Below are 16,793 nucleotides of genomic sequence, written 5' to 3'. Positions count from 1 at the left end.
GATGAACTTATAGAGCTAGACAAGGCATCACAGGAGGCAGAAAAAGAGGGAGACGAGGAAGAAGAACCTGTGCGAGGCCTGGACATCAAAACTCTTAGAGAATGTCTCGGTGGTATCGAAAAAGCTCTGGAAACCCTCAAGGAACGTCACCCAAATCTTGCCAGGAGTAGCAAAGTGGCTTATGACGGTAGAAAAAAAGTGTCAAGATTTATCAAGAAATCTATGATGAAAAAACAAGAAAAACCAAACAGACCTCCATCTACTCATTCTTCAAGCCAGTCAAACATGCCGTCCCTGTTACACCTGCCGACCCTGCTACAGCTGGCCCTTCCTCAATATCCTCCTCCTTCAAACCATTGAAACATGCCGACCCTGCGCTACAGTTAGCCCTTCTACATCTGCTTCCGACAGTGCAGACGACGACATCTTATCCTCATCTGCCCACTCAGCAGAAAATGATTATGGGCTGAAATCCTTACTGTCCCTTAGCCTCGGCAAAGACATCATCTGATAGAATACATGGTGATTGAAAGGTAAATAAAAACATTTTGTTTATTTCTTTTGTGCAGTACTTTACTTTTTTATTATATTTTTAATGATTATGTTCATGTATTTTCATTTCTGTAGGGGTGACTTTTGACGTGCTGGAACGCATTCCTTATTATTACATGTTATAACGGGTTCGGTATACAGTAAATTCGATATGCGGTAAGGTTTTAAGGAACGCATATGTACTGTATAATGAGGACTTACTGTATTGGTAAATGGGATATGCAACTTAAGGCTTTGAGTGCAATCAATGCTATGGATAGGAGAGGCTATTATAAAGTATCACTTGCAAATTAGTATTCCAGGTGAGAGCTTCATCAAGTGGCACTTCTTACCTTGGAATGTTTCTAATTTTTTCTAGATATTATAAAAATTATATCAATCTACATATCTGCTAGTACAATCTAAGAAATTCAATCAGCACTGTCCAAATTAATTTTTATCTTCTTCATAATACATAAGAATACAATCTCATCATCAGACAGCCATGTTCTACATCACTATGTTGGCAGATTGCCTTCATTCAAATAGTCCACAGAATGTTGCTGTTGAAACTAGTGTACATAATAATTGTCGGAAGAACTGATAGTCCCCAGAGTACAGCAGGGAAATCTACGGTTTTATTTATGTAATTATTTCTTGGAGCTCTTAATACTTCTTCTAGCTATGACAGAAATTAATCATCTATATTTACAATTCCTATCTCAAAATAATATATAAAGTATTATGCTAAGCATATTTAGAGACTAATAAATACCCTGATACATATATAAAGATCTCATTCATGAGACATTTTGATGGTGAAAATTATTTTCTCCCAGAAAGTGTAGGGAAGCCACACTAACCGCTTTCAGTGTCATGGCCTCAACACAGATGATCCCCAGCACACCACTGTTCAAACCAGAAGCAAAATTTCAGTGTAGTTCCTTCAATCTCACTTGTCCATTCTGTTGAGAAAAAATCTGAATTTATTTCTTAAAAATCAATACATAAAAAAAAAAATGTAAATAATCATAGAAAGTGTACATAATTATTTCCTTCCATGAGTACAATGGTCATTCCAAGTCCTTCAGTTCCCACCTACCAACCTCTTAAGACAGCGTCACACAGGAGTTTTTTGGCGGGCAACAGGATGCTCTGAGATGCTGGTTTTGGCATCTTTTCACTCCCGCTACTAGCAGGCTCGTCACACGAGTGACTCTCCTGCGCCTCAGTTGTTTCCTCATTAAACCAAAACAAACGACTTCATGGACAGCAACCAGAGGAGATGATTAACTATTGTTATCAACTATTCAAAAAATAAAGCACAGAAAATGTCTGGCCAAGGCAGTAGCTTAAAGTCAGAGAAGAGAGCATGTACCACAGACTAATGAGGGAAGTGAGCTTAGAAGACCCTGCATCTTTAAGAAATTGGATACAGCTGGACAAGTTTCAATACCAAGAGCTTCTCAGATTGGTTGTTACCAATATGAGACAAGCTGTCTCTGCTGGAGAATAACTAAGCATCACCTTAAGATACCTATCAACAGGTGTGCATAATTTTATAGTATGTATTTCTTGCTACGGTAAAATTGGAGTTTATGGGCGTCAAATAAAACATTGCTTTACTTGATTAAATTTAATGTAAATTATGGAGCAAAATCTGGCCTACTAAATCTGAGACAACAACTATTTATTTCTAAGCAAAATATGATGCTTTTTCAATGTCAAGATATCATGTGCAACCTAAAAATAAATAGTCAATGCCTCATAATTATGTTCAACATTTAAAGTATTGTGTTCAGTATTAAAGTTTGTGGGTCTACTGGAGGCTTCTAGATATGAGACTGAGGAAGTGGCATCTTCGGGAAAAAGAGGAGGTAATGGAAGAAATACAAGTGGAGAGAAATGGGCAAGAAATTAAGAGTGACATATACAGATATTGATGGCTTGTTGTCCAGTGTGTTGGAGGTTAGAAATTATTTGAAGAAGAAACAACTGGATGTAATGTGCATAGTAGAAATGAAGTTAAAGGAGGAGGCCCATGTTAGCTTAATGAAGAGAGATATAAAATTTGGAGAAGAGACAGAAAGGGAAAAGGGGGAGGAGTGCTAATAGTGGTTTGTGATAATACAGTGGGTGCAAAAAAAAATAGTATACATTTTCAGCACAATAAAAAGGGGAAAGAGGGAGGAGGAGTTCTAATAATAGGTCATGATGATATATGTGTGGAGAAAGTGCACTAAAGAGATGGCATGGCGGAAATAATGGGAGTAACAATCAAGACTGAAAAAAAAAAAAAAAAGGAGAACCATAGTCACCTATGTACCACCAAAGAGCAATACATGGAGAGCAGAAGAATATAAGGAAATGCAAGGAGAGGTGATTAAGTGATTGAATAATATAAGAAGAAGAAATGGAAAAATACTATTAGTAGGAGACTTCAACTGCAAAAGAGTAAACTGATGAGAGATGGAAGTAACGGTAATGCTGGATCATAGAGCGAGGAGTTGTTACAGTTAACTATGGTGAATACACTGGATCAGTGGGTGGAAGAATCAACACGGTACAGAGGGGAAGAAGAACCATCGTTGATTGACCTAGTATTCACAAAGAAACCAGAGCCCCCTCCTATCATTCAATATCAAAGTTTAATGGGAAGAAGTGACCATGTAACATTAGAATTAGAAATTTGAAACACATCAGCTTTTACCAGTGGCACTTGGTAAGTTGCTTTCACCTTGGACGTGTACTGCTCAAACTGTGCATCCAGGCTTTTTTCTTTCTTTTTTAGTTCTATCATTGCTACATTGAAAAATGCATGAGTTCAACTGTGTGTGCATCATAAGTTGATTTTGTTTCCCAAATTTTGAGTAATATCAGGTACTACCAGACATTTTTGTGATTTCCTTGAAAGGGGTGCAGCACACAGCATCCTGTTAGCCTGTCAGGAGGTAGCAAATGTGGTGAGCTTTGCTTTTATGGTGAGCAGCATAGCTAATACTTCACTACATTTTGTATACAGGTTAAAATTAGGTTAGGTTAGTTTAGGTTTTGGTTAGTAATGGGGGGCTTGAGGGGGGCTGCACATCCCACTAGTCTAGAAAGGGCCCCAGAAGGGTACAGGCTCCTGGCTAATCTAGAGCTAACTGTTGGCAGATATTTTGCAAGACAAATATTTTTGGGGGGCCTTCTTTGTGAAATACAGACATTTTTTCCTTTAGGTATTTTTTGAATTGCCAAAAATAGTTTAATTTCAATTTTTCCACCCAAAAACCAAGTTTTCCCTCATGGTCCCCAAGCTTGCTGTTCTTGGGAAGGGGATTGGTGATGGTAGGAGGATGGACTTGTTCTAGATATTTACCAACCTAGCTAACATAACCTAGTTGAGGCAACATGCATTGCTGATATGTCTTCCTCAGAACCCTTCTGACCAATAATGTGGTTAGCTTATGCTAGCTAGGTTAGGTTATGGGTAAGTAAGGTTAATTTTGGTTAATGTTAGGGTTGGGGGTTAATCTTACCAATAGCACCTCCTAACAAAGCAGTCAAACACTGACATTTAGTGATGAAGTATTTCATGTCCAACATTTTTTTGTGGTTTTATTTGACAGCCAGCCTTAGTGTGTCCTACATGGAGGAAGTAGCAGACACCTACCAAAACAATAACTTACTCCCAGTGAGGTCTAATAGCACTAGTTCAGGGGGTGCTGTGAACCTTCCATTGAAGCTAGTTGTGATCTCGCTGAACGTTTCCCTTTGTGTCTCACAACTCAAGGGGGCAGTCACAGCCTGTCCTCAAAAGACAATTCTCCTTCTTCACACAAAACTACATGCACTTACCACACATACACCCTTCACTTCAAAATCAAAATCAAAATTTAAAAGAAAAATGGGACCCCCTAAACACACCTCAGAGTCTCTTCCTGGGGAGGGGACCAAAAATGTCCCCAGGTCAAACGCCTCTTCTGTTAATGACCCCAAATGCCTTGACACCTCCCTTAACTTTTTCTACATTAACTTCTGCAACATTCTTGGTCTTAGATCTAATTTTCAATCTATAGAACACCACCTCTCCTCTACTAAACCTCATCTTCTTTCCCTCACTGAAACACAGCTGTCTGACGCAACTGACAGTAGCCCCTTCTCTGTTCCTTCCTACTTTCTCTATACTCATTTTCATTCCAAAGCTGGATGTTGCGTCTATGTACGCAATGACTTAACTTGCTCTCGTGCCCACGCTCTTGAGTCTTCCGAGTTTTCCACCATCTGGCTTTGACTTAACAGTCACTCTCAAACTGAATTCATCTGTGCTGTTATCTCTCCCCTAACTCTTCTGACTATAGTAAATTCTTCGACTACTTAACTCCCAAAGTGGAGCACATTCTATCCCTCTACCCTTTCACTGAGATATCCATCCTTGGAGATTTCAATGTTCACCACCAGCTTTGGCTTTCATCTGGTGAACTAGCCTTCAACTTTGCTATCCTCCATGACCTAGTGCAACTGGTGCAACACCCTACTCGTATTCCTGACCGTCTTGGAGACACACCCAACATTCTTGATCTCTTCCTCACCTCTAATCAGAAGCTTCTGCTTATGCTATCACCCTTTCATCTCCGTTGGGCTCCTCCGATCACAATCTCATTTCTGTATCTTGTCCTATTTTTCCAATCCCTCCACAGGATCCCTCAAAGTGAAGGTACCTTTGGCGTTTTGCCTCTGCCAGCTAGGGGGACCTGAGGAGGTATTATGCTGATTTTCCCTGGAATGACTACTGCTTCCATGTCAAAGACTCATCTCTTTGTGCTGAACACATAACAGAGGTGATAATGTCTGGCATGGAGGCGTACATTCCTCATTCTTTTTCTCAACCTAAACCTTCTAAACCTTGGTTTAACTCAGCCTGTTCTCGTGCTATACATGGTAGAGAGGTTGCCCACAAAAGGTACTTGAGTCTTCCATCTTCTGAATCTCATGCACTTTATACCTCTCCCCAGAATTATGCCAAGTCTGTTCTTCAATTTGCCAAACACTCCTTCATAAGTAGAAAATGTGAAAATCTTTCAAACTCAAACTCCCCTCGCGACTTCTGGCAACTAGCCAAAAACATCTCAAATAACTTCACTTCTTCATCTTTCCCTCCTTTATTTCATCCTGATGGCACCACTGCCATCTCTTCTGTCTCTGAAGTTGAACTCTTCTCTCAAACCTTTGCTCACAACTCCACCTTGGACAATTCTGGGCTTGTCCTTGTCCCTCCCTCTCCTCCTCCCTCTGACTATTTCATGTCTACAATTAAAATTCTTCGTAACGATGTTTTCCATGCCCTCGCTGGCCTAAACACTCGGAAGGCTTATGGTCCTGATGGGGTACCTCCTATTGTTCTCAAAAAACTGTGCTTCTATGCTTGCACCTTGACTGGCCAAACTCTTTCAACTTTGTCTATCTACTTCTACCCTTCCTTCCTGCTGGAAGTTTGCCTACATTCAGCCTGTTCCTAAAAAGGGTGACCGTTCTAACCCCTCAAACTACCGTCCTATTGCTTTAATCTCTTGCTTGTCTAAAGTTTTTAATCTATCCTGAATAGGAAGATTCTCAAACATCTTTCACTTCACAATCTTCTGTCTGATTGCCAGTATGGCTTCTGTCAAGGTCACTCTACTGGTGATCTAGCTTTCCTTACTGAGTCTTGGTCATCCTCTTTTAGAGATTTCGGTGAAACTTTTGCTGTAGCATTAAACATATCTAAAGCTTTTGATAGAGTCTGGCATAAAGCTTTGATTTCAAAACTGCCCTCCTACAGCTTCTATCCTTCTCTCTGCAACTTCATTTCAAGTTTCCTTTCCGACAGTTCTATTGCTGCTGTGGTAGACGGCCACTGTTCTTCTCCTAAATCTATTAATAGTGGGGTTCCTCAGGGTTCTGTCCTGTCACCAACTCTCTTTCTATTATTCATTAATGACCTTCTTAACCAAAATTCTTGCCCTTTCCACTACCATGCTGATGATACCACCCTACATCTTTCCATGTCCTTTCAGAGACAACCAACCCTTCAAGAAGTCAACAGATCATGCAGGGACGCCACAGAATGTCTAACTTCCGACCTTTCTAAGATTTCCGACTGGAGCAAAGAAAATCTAGTAGTTTTCAATGCCTCAAAAACTCAATTCCTCCATCTATCAACTCGTCTCAACCTTTCAGACAACTATCCCCTCTTCTTCAATGACACTCAACTGTCTAACTCTTCCACAATGAATATCCTCGGTCTGTCCTTTACTCGAAATCTTAACTGGAAACTTCACATCTCATCTCTTGCTAAAACAGCTTCTATGAAGTTAGGCGTTCTGAGGCGTTTCTGCCAGTTTTTCTCGCCCCTACAACTGCTTACTCTGTATAAGGGCCTTATCCGCCCTTGTATGGAGTACTCTTCGTATGTTTGGGGGGGTTCCAGTCACACAGTTTTACTAGATAGGGTGGAATCAAAAGCTCTTCGTCTCATCAACTCCCCTCCTCTGACTAATTGTCTCCAGCCTCTTTCGCACCGCCAAAATGTTGCAACTCTTTCTATCTTTTATCGCTATTTTCATGCTAACTGCTCTACTGATCTTGCTAACTGCATGCCTCCATTTCTCCTGCGGCCTCGCTGCACAAGGCTTTCTTCTTCCTCTCATCCCTATTCTGTCCAACTCCCTAACGCAAGAGTTAACCAGTACTCTCAATCATTCATCCCCTTCACTGGTAAACTCTGGAACTCCCTCCCTGCATCTGTATTTCCGACTTCCTACAACTTGTCTTCTTTTAAGAGGGAGGTATCGAGGCATTTGCTGCCCAATTTTGGCTGACGCTTTTACACTTTTTGGAGAGCCGGCACTGAAGTGGGTCTTTTTTTTTTTTAATCCTTTCTTTTTCTTACCCTTGGCCGGCCCTCTTCCCTACATAAAAAAAAAGAAAAAAAAAAAAAAAAAAAGGCTCTCAAACTGGTAGGTGCCTCCCAAAAACTAAATCCACAATGACAAAGCTTGTCATCCCGCTCGCAAGTAAGGAGAGTTATACATGTGTTCAGGCCTTCGTGAGCATGCAGCCACTGTGACATAGTACAACATGACATTTAGATTAAAGTAATGATCATTGGGGGTGGGAGAGTCTCCAGTTAGTCTAGAGGGGGATGGTCTAGATGGCGCATCCTCCCCTGCTAGAAGACGTTTAGATTAGGTTTCATTATGTTAAGATAAAAACCCTATGAGTCATCTGGGTGATGCAGCCCCTCAGCTAGTTTAGGCTAAGGCTGTCCATAGACTTTTTGTAGTGCAAATCTTCCTAAATTTGTCTCCCCCCACATGCCCCAAAGCTTGCTGAGGATGAATGGGGTACTTAAAAATACTTAAGGAGGTGCTATTGATAAGATTTACCCCTTTATTACAATATCTTTATTCCCACGTCCCGTTAGTTGTGGGCTGCTAAGGGAGAGCCAGGAAATGAAGACAGATGGGGGGAACACTATATTAGGACAACGCCAAAGAACTTCCTACACATATCCAACCAGCTTCACCACATCTAACATGAAACTATAACATCACGCCACACCTTTGGAGCACTAGAGGCTGTGATGCACAACTTGCACGGCTGTCCATGCCACCATTCACTTCACTACATTTCTCACCAGAAAAACACAAGCCACATAACAGATTCCATGGTTGGGTGAAATGCAAATTGACTAATGTTTCCCTCTATTTGGTAAGAGATCAAGGTAAGTTTGCAGTTTCAACCAATATATCCTATCTTATATTTCTTTTTCCCTATGTCTAATAAGCTTGGAGACCTGGGAAAACGGGATTTTAGGGTGGGGAAACCAAACCAAACCTAACCTCACCTCAGAAAAAGTAAAGAATGGCACCTCCTTTCTAATCATTGAAAGAACCATGCAAGTACCTACTTACTATACAACATGTCTGTGATGTTTTTGATGTGGGGACAGCTTTTGTAAGGCCATAGTATTTAAATGAATATTCCAGTGCCTGCAGAATCTAAGTCCACAATGATCAGTCATGTATGAAGGTATACAAGTTAGTGCGTGTGTTCATGTGTTGGTGAGTGTGTGGCGTGCGCACCTGAGTCATTGTTAGGTTAGGTTAAGTTAGGATAGTTATGGGGCTCCGGGGGGTGCACCCCCTCTGGCTAGCAGGTTATTATGTTAGGTTAAGATAATTTCAGCAAAAATTTTCCATGAATTTTTATTTTCCAAATTTTTCCTTAATTTTTTTTGCAAATTGCCATATCTCACCTCTTTTGGCTTCACCCCCCTAAAACCCCCAATTCCCCACAACCTCCATGCAACCGTTCTTTCAGTATGCTTCATGTTAAATATGCCAGTGGGACATGGGATTAGATAGAACAAGTCATGTACAGGCTGCGGTGGAGAGTGGACGTGTTGTGTGTGCGCTCCGTTTTTGGCTGTGGTTTTTATAGTTCGCGAGTGGTGTTTGTGCTTGGTGTCTGTGTGTGGTGCTTTTGAGTGTTAGTGAAGTGAAAGTGTGTACTGCAAGTGTTAGATTAGAGTGAAATAGTGGTTAGAATCAGTGTTTGTGAGTTAAAAGTATTTTGGTAGAGCAAGGAGACTAGGCTTGTAACCGTCAAGTTGACCTTGAAAGAGGATTAGTTGACCTCACTTAGGCCCCCCACCACCGTGGTTCCCCCACCCCGCCATCACCAAGTATTTTTATTTGTTTGTTAGCTACGTATAGTATTCTTGTGAGTTAACAGATTGTAAATTAGTATGGCGGTAGCTACTGAGGTATATCAGAGTGTGATTGAGTGCGTGAAAGAGAGTGTTGAGGTGGGATTGGGCGAGTTTGTTGTGTGTGAGATGTGTGGGCATGACAGGAAGGTCGTTGACTTTTCTGAGTGTATGGTGTGTAGGCTCAAGAGCGAGAATTTAGTTCTTTCTCTTGAGCACCGAGAATTGCGAGAGGAAATGAGAAAGCTAAGCGAGGGGAAAAGTGCGAATGAAGTTCTCATCTTTGAGTTGAAGGAGGAGGTTAAGAGGCTTGGGGAGGCAGTGGAAAAAATTAGGCAGGAGATCAGTGTTAGGCCGAAGGTTGGACCTTCTGAGGGCGACAGGGTGGCTTGGCCCTATGTCAGGAAGAGCGGAGTGGGGAAGAGGGAGCAGGCAAGCCAGACTGGGAAAGATAGTAGTCAGGATGGGCAGAGATGGCAGGTTGCGAGGGGAAGGAAAGCGGAGGCAGTTAGGGAGGATAGAACTAAACCTGTTGAGTGTGAAAATAGGTTCGGTTTCTTGGAGGGGGAGGGGGAGAGTGAGAGTGGAGTGAATGAGGTGGTTGTGGTGAGTGAAAGGAGAGAGAAGGGGGTAGAGGAGAGGAGGAGGAGGGTTGTGCCTAGCACACCTCAGGTGTGTGTGGTGGGTGACTCTCAGGTTAGGTACTTAGATAGCACTTTCTGTGGGAAAGACAGGAATAGGAGGACGAACGTGTGTATGCCTGGTGCAGGTGTGAAGGCAGTGAGTGAGGAGGTGCAGAAGAGAGTTGGGGGGATGGAGAGGGAGGGTGTAGTAGTTTTGCACGTAGGTGGGAACGATGTCAGAGCAGGTGGGTCGGAGGAGTTAGTGGCAAGATTTCGGGAAATGTTAGGCAAGATAAGGGAGAGTGGTAGGAGGTGTGTAGTGTCAGGAATCTTGCCTCGTGTGTATGTTAGCAGGAATGGTTGTCTAGAGCCATTGGTGTGAATGATCGGGTAAAAGGGATGTGTAAGGATGTGGGTGTCAGCTTTGTGGATGTATGGGATAGGTTCTATGGGCGAAGGGATTTGTATGCTAGGGATGGTGTGCATCTGAGTAGGAAGGGTGTGGATGTGCTGAGTGGATGTCTGGAGGGGAGTTGGGATGGAGTGTAGGGGGTGAGGTAGCAAATGCATTCCAGAAGAAAGATGTTAGACATAAATTAGATAGGATAAACAGAGATAGTGAAAAGATTAGGAAAGATTTCCAGGTGCAAATAGGAGAGAATAAGATTAGGATTCCAAATAAGGAGACAGCATCTAGGAAGGTAGCAGGACTTAAATGTTTTTATGTAAATGCCAGGAGTCTTAGGAACAAGAAGGACGAGTTATCTAGTTATATAGTTGAGGAGGACTTAGATGTTGTATGTGTCACAGAGGCATGGGTAAATGAGGAAAAGTTTAGGGAAAATAGGAAAGAATATGAAGTAGATGGATACATTATGTATTTACACCAGAGAATTGGTAGGATAGGTGGAGGAGTAGTTATTTATGTAAAAAAATCCTTCATTTCCAGTCAGGTTAATGGTATTAAGGTAGATAACAGAGTAGAGTCCTTATGGCTGGATGTTAGAGTAAACAAAAGTAAGGTTATTAGAGTAGGAGCTTTTATAGACCACCTAACCAGTCAGCAGATGTAGACAACCTTATGGTAGATGAGATAAATAGGGGTGTACTAGTCAGACAATTATCTTAGGGATTTTAATCTTAAGTCAGTAAACTGGGAGAGGATGGTAGGAGATGCTAGTGAAAATAAGTTTATGGAAAGTTTTCAGGATAACTATTTAGTGCAGATGGTAGATAAACCTACTAGGGGGAGGAAGGTTTTAGACATAGTACTAACAAATATTGAGCATTGTTTAAAGGAAGTTGAGGTAGGAGAGACTTTAGCAAACAGTGACCATCATATAATTAGATTTATCATTAATTCCAGTAGGGATAATATAGTGAATAAGACTAGAGTCCCAAACTATCAGAAAGGCAATTATGGTAGGTTACGTCAGTTATTAGGAGAGGTAAACTGGGAAGATAGTTTTGGAAATAAAACTGCACAGATGTGGGATATTTTTAAGGTTGTAGTAAAGGGTATAGTGATGCAGTGTATCCCTTACAAAGATATAAGGCAGAGAAACAGGAAGCCATTATGGTGGACTCATGAGATAGGTAGACAAATCAGAGAGAAGAAGAGGGCACATAGAGAGTTGCAGAAAAGTGGGGAAGATGTAGATTTGATTAGGTACAGACAGGTCAGGGATGATTTGAGTAAGGTTATAAAAAAAAGTAAAAGGCAGGCAGAGATAAAACTAGCTAGAGCTGGGATAAAGATCCCAAAAAATTATATAGTTATTACAAGGTCAGTGATAAAAGAAATAAGGATAGGATTGGACCACTCAGAAAAGATGGTGTAGTAGTGGATCAAAATGAAGACATAGTAGAATTACTGAATGAACAATTTTCTTTAGTATTTTCTAGGGAAAGAATAGGAAATCCTGTTACAAACAGTGCGACAAGTAGTTTAAGAGCTTTAGAAAATATTGATATAAAACCGGGAATTATTAGGAAATTTATTCTTGAACTAGACGATAGGAAAGCTAGTGGTCCTGATGAGCTACATGCCAGAGTACTTAGGGAGGGTGTAGACATTATTTCTGAAGCACTTAAGATAATCTTTGAAAGATCACTTAGGTTTGCTGAGATACCTCAGGACTGGAAGTTAGCTAATGTTACACCAATATTTAAAAAAGGTAAGAAGGATGATGCGAATGATTATAGACCGATCAGTTTAACTAGTATACAGTCAGCGCCAAAATACTTGGCGCAAAAATCGTGCGCCAAGTTTTCCTTCGATTTACTAAGTACCCCCTATAATCATGTAACAAATACGCCAGATTTCTTGGCGCGAGAGACGGTAAAAGGGGGCGGAGCTTAATCAGTTGAGTGAGTTTCAAGGCCACTAGTCTGCCTCAGTCACTAGTGGGGAGTGGATTTAGTCTGTATTTTTTATAGCGTCACACGGTTTGCGACCTTGACCTTTGTGCCTTATGTGGGATAATGGGAGGAGGCAAAAACTTGACAGAAGACCAGATAGCTGCCATAACTTCCCTGAGCCTTGTGGGAAAATCTAATAAGGAGATCTCCATAATAAGTGGAGTAGCACTGCACTCCGTGCAGCGCTGGACCAAGAAAAAAAGGGAGGCGGGAGACGCTGATGTACCGCTTCACAAGAAGAGGCCAGGAAGGGCACGTAAGAACTCAGAGGACCCTCAAGTTACTCCAACGTCAAGTGGAACAGGAACCTCGAATTACTGCAAAAGAACTCAAGGAAAGGAACACACAGCTTCTCGAAAACACCTGTTAGAACAATCCAGAAACGCCTTCGTGACGACCTTGGGTTCCAAAATTGTGCCCCTTGAAGAAAGCTGCTGCTAACAAACCAGCAAAAGAAGAAAAGGGTGATTTTTTCAAAGAAATATCTCAATTGGGATCTGGAGAAGTGGAAGACTGTACTCTGGAGTGACGAAGCAACGTTCACGGTGACTGGCAACCGTGGGGAAGGTGATGTTGCGGCGAGGTGCAGATCCCTTCCACCCCAAGTATACAGAGGGGACAGTAAAACACCCAGACAGTGTTATGGTGTGGGGTGCCTTTGGGTACCACGGGGCTGGAAAACTTATAGTGCTTCCCAAGAACCTTACAGTGAATAAAGACAGGTACTTAGAGCTGCTCGCTGACCACCTCGATGACTGTTTTACCATTTGTCAAAGTGAAATTTTCCAGCAAGACAGTGCCCCGCCTCACACTGCCAAATTAATCCGTGAATGGTTTGAGTGGATGGGTGTGGACTATATCAGGGACTGGCCAGGGAACAGCCCTGATCTGAACCCTATCGAGAACCTGTGGGGTCTGATCAAACGGCGTCTAAGGGGACGTGACACCTCAACAGTCCCCAAGCTGGTTAAGGAAATAGAAGACATCTGGGAACACTTTGAGCCCTCACTCCTCCAGAACCTCGCCCTGTCGGTCCCCTTACGTCTAAAGAGCTGCGTGAAAAGAAAAGGTCACCCGACAAAGTATTAAAGTCTAGGTAAGTACCCCATAAATATCTCTAACCATTCGTGAAAGGGCGTCACGAAGTGGAAAATATTTGGCGCCAAGTATTTTGGCGCTGACTGTAGTATCTAAGATACTAGAGAAAATCATTAAGGGTAGTATTTGGGAGCATTTAAATTTAATTAGAGAGAAAAGGATTTAAGAGTAGTGATAGACAGGACTATGAAATTTTTAAAGCAATGTTTAGAAGCAAGAAATAGGGCAAATAGGATCCTGGGTTTTATAAATAGAAATGTTAGTTATAAAAGTAAGGAAGTGGTGCGTAGCTTATATAATTCCTATGTTAGGCCCCATTTAGAGTATTGCATACAGGCCTGGTCACCCATTATAGGCAGGATATCAACATATTGGAAGCAGGTCAGAGAAGAGCAACTAGGATGATACCAGCATTAAAGCGCCTGGAGTATAGAGATAGATTAAAAGAATTAAACATGTTTTCATTTGAGAGATGTATAAGAGGGGATATGATAGTTATTTAAAATGTTCTCAGATACAAACTAAATAGATGTGAGATCTTTCTTTACCTTCGAGGAGGGAAGTAGGACTAGAAATCATGGCAGGAAGATTAGAAAGCAAGGCTGCAGGTTAGATATAAGAAAATATTTCTTTAGTCATAGGGTGGTAGACTTGGTAGCAAGTCACTCCGGTCCCTCGTTATTCCGGCCCTAGTCACTCCGGCCCCGGTCACTCCGGCCTCCCCCGTGTTCGACCCAGGTCACTCCAGCCTCCCTGGCGGCACGCACGTGTGTAAAGTTAGCAATATATTTTGTTGGGTTGTTTGAGTGTGTGTGTGTGTGTGTGTGTGTGTGTGTATTTACCTAGTTGTAGTTTTACAGGGCCTGGGCTTTATGCTCGTGTGGTCCCGTCTCCATATCTACACTTATCCAATTTTTCTTTAAAACTATGTACACTCTTTGCTGATACCACTTCCTCACTTAAACTGTTCCAAGTCTCAACACATCTTTACGGGAAACTAAATTTTTTAACATCTCTCAGACATCGTCCCTTCCTTAGTTTCTTACTATGCGATCTTGTGCTTCTAAAGTCATATTCTTCTCTCAGGATCAGTTTCTCATTATCCACTTCATCCATTCCGTTAATCAATTTATAAACTTGTATCAGATCCTCTCTCTCTCTCTGCTCCAAGGTTGGTAGATCCATTGCCTTTAGTCTCTCCTCATATGCCATCCCTTTAAATTCTGGAACCATTCTTGTAGCCATTTTTGTAGTCTCTAATTTTCTTATGTGTTTCTTTTTATGGGAGTCCACACAACTCCTGCATATTCCAATCTAGGTCTTATTTTAGTACTTATCAATTTCTTCATCATTTCCTTGTCCATATAGTGAAATGCTACTCCAATATTCCTTAGCAAATTATACGTCTCTCTGAAAATTCTATCAATATGGCTAACCGGTTGATTATTTTCTTCCATTGTCACTCCCAAGTCCTTTTCCTTTTTTACTTTTTCTAGTTCTACTCCATCTCCCATCTTATAGATTCCCACTGGTCGTCTTTCACTTTTTCCCATTTCCATGTGTGTGTGTGTGTGTGTGTGTGTGTGTGTGTGTGTGTGTGTGTGTGTGTGTTATATATCCATATATGTAATTATACTTTTTTACAACTTTTATTGTACATTTGTAATGTCCACAGAGGCTAGAGCGCCATTCCCTGGCGGAATGAAGCCATATATATGCAATAAACAATAAATAAAATACCCTGTGTTATTTCCCAACACGACTCAAGGTCACAGTTCCCACTTCCCCTAACTCCCTCATTATCTTATCTCCCCTACTCTTATCACGTATAGTGTGTCTCTCTCTCTCTTTCTCTTTTCAAAGAAGCCAAAAATGTACAGGTTCAAGTGCGTCTGGTCAAGGACGGCAAACTTGCTCATTGTCAGAGACGAAAATACCGATCTCTACAGGGACAAATATTTTCACTATGGAACAAATATAAACAACATGACCTTACCACTGACCAATTATCAAAAGCATGTTCCAGGCTTAGCGGACCCAGTGTTTAGTTTGTAATATGATCGTGTTTTTTTTTTTTTACTCAGAAGCATACTTTTGTATACAGAAATATTTTAGTATCAGTAGGCTGCCTGAATTTGATTTTTTTTTTTACTTAGACGCATACTTTTGTATACAGAAATATTTTAGTATCAGTAGGCTGCCTGATTTTTTTTTTTCACTTAGACGTATACCTTTGTATACAGTTACATTTTCATATCATTTAAACTATTATATCGTACTATATTATTGTATTTTATGTAGTGTTAATAGCAATGTATTGAAAAAGTAAAGAGAAAGCAAAACTAATTTGTTACTATATTATCAGAGCTTTGAACTAGGAAGGCGAGTTGTTTACTTCATGATAAAGCCAGTCAGTGCTCACATGTTGTGGTCAGGGTGTGGTGAGCCTTGTTTGGTTATTTGTTATTATATATTCTTTCTAGATTACATAGTATTACTTAGTTATTGTGTATGTGTATGACTATACTGCGTAATTATTTAATAAAAGAGAGAGCCTGTTACTATATATTCTTTCTAGATAACATAGTATAATTAGTGGGCCGGAGTGACTAGGGTGGTAGGCCGCAGTGACTAGGGTTGGGGGCCGCAATGACTGAGGGCTGGTGTAACTAGGGGCCGGAGTGACTGTAAACCGTAGACTACTGGAATGCATTGCCAGAGAGGGTTGTAAATAGCACTAGTTTGACAATGTTTAAAAACAGATTAGATATGCACTTAAATTTATTAGATTTATAATTATGTATTGCGCTGCATGACAGTTTTTATAAGAAATTTACTATAGTTAAACAAGACATGATCCACATGTATGGGGATCACAGACTGTAGAGGATTTCGCTGCAGGACTTGGTCCTGTTAATGGGCCAAATATTTAGAATTAGTATATAATGTATTGTGTACTTGTAAATGTATCTTTAAGTACTGATGACGAGGTCGCTGTGCGACTGATACAGGATAACCTAGATGGGCCCTGGTGGCCCTTTGTTATCCTATTATTTATGTTATGTTATGTTATGTTACCTTACCTCACAACCCCGTCTCAACACATGCTTCACTGTTAAATCGTGATTTCTTTTAACATTTGTGAAACTGCCTTGATGAAGCCGTCTTTACATTATCATGCAGGCTAAAGGTGTTAGGTGAATCACTCAAGAATAGTTGATAGTACTACAGTGTCTGTACCTCACACTCTGGAGTCTCTCAAACACAAGCCTTTTTGTCTCACACAGTCTCTGACTCTGACTTGAGCTTGAGCTTGAGTTGGGAGTCAAACAGCTTGAGCTTGAGCTTGAGTTGGGAGTCACCCAGCACTTGCTGTCGGTGTAGCC

At 41.1% G+C, this 16,793-nt stretch overlaps 1 protein-coding gene across 5 annotated transcripts in view; it reads right to left on the bottom strand.

Annotated features, from left to right (window-relative positions):
• LOC123498090 (single-stranded DNA-binding protein, mitochondrial-like) overlaps positions 1-16,793 on the bottom strand; it is a 42,893-nt gene extending 26,100 nt beyond the window's left edge. Inside the window, exons 1-3 of one of the 5 annotated variants that reach the window (XM_045245205.1) lie at positions 16,491-16,694; positions 1,638-1,792; positions 1,395-1,496 (exon numbers count right to left, since the gene is read on the bottom strand). In XM_045245205.1, coding sequence (XP_045101140.1) covers positions 1,395-1,409 — 15 coding nt within the window. In that variant the 5' untranslated portion in view covers positions 1,410-1,496; positions 1,638-1,792; positions 16,491-16,694. Of the gene's footprint in view, positions 1-1,394; positions 1,497-1,637; positions 1,793-16,490 lie in introns of all 5 variants that reach the window. The other 4 variants (XM_045245203.1, XM_045245204.1, XM_045245207.1 and 1 more) reach the window with 4 other exon arrangements.

This window comes from Portunus trituberculatus, chromosome 47, assembly GCF_017591435.1.
Source record: "Portunus trituberculatus isolate SZX2019 chromosome 47, ASM1759143v1, whole genome shotgun sequence".
Taxonomy (NCBI): domain Eukaryota; kingdom Metazoa; phylum Arthropoda; class Malacostraca; order Decapoda; family Portunidae; genus Portunus; species Portunus trituberculatus.
Note: the sequence above shows the minus strand (reverse complement) of the source record. Positions and strands in the feature narration are given on the sequence as shown.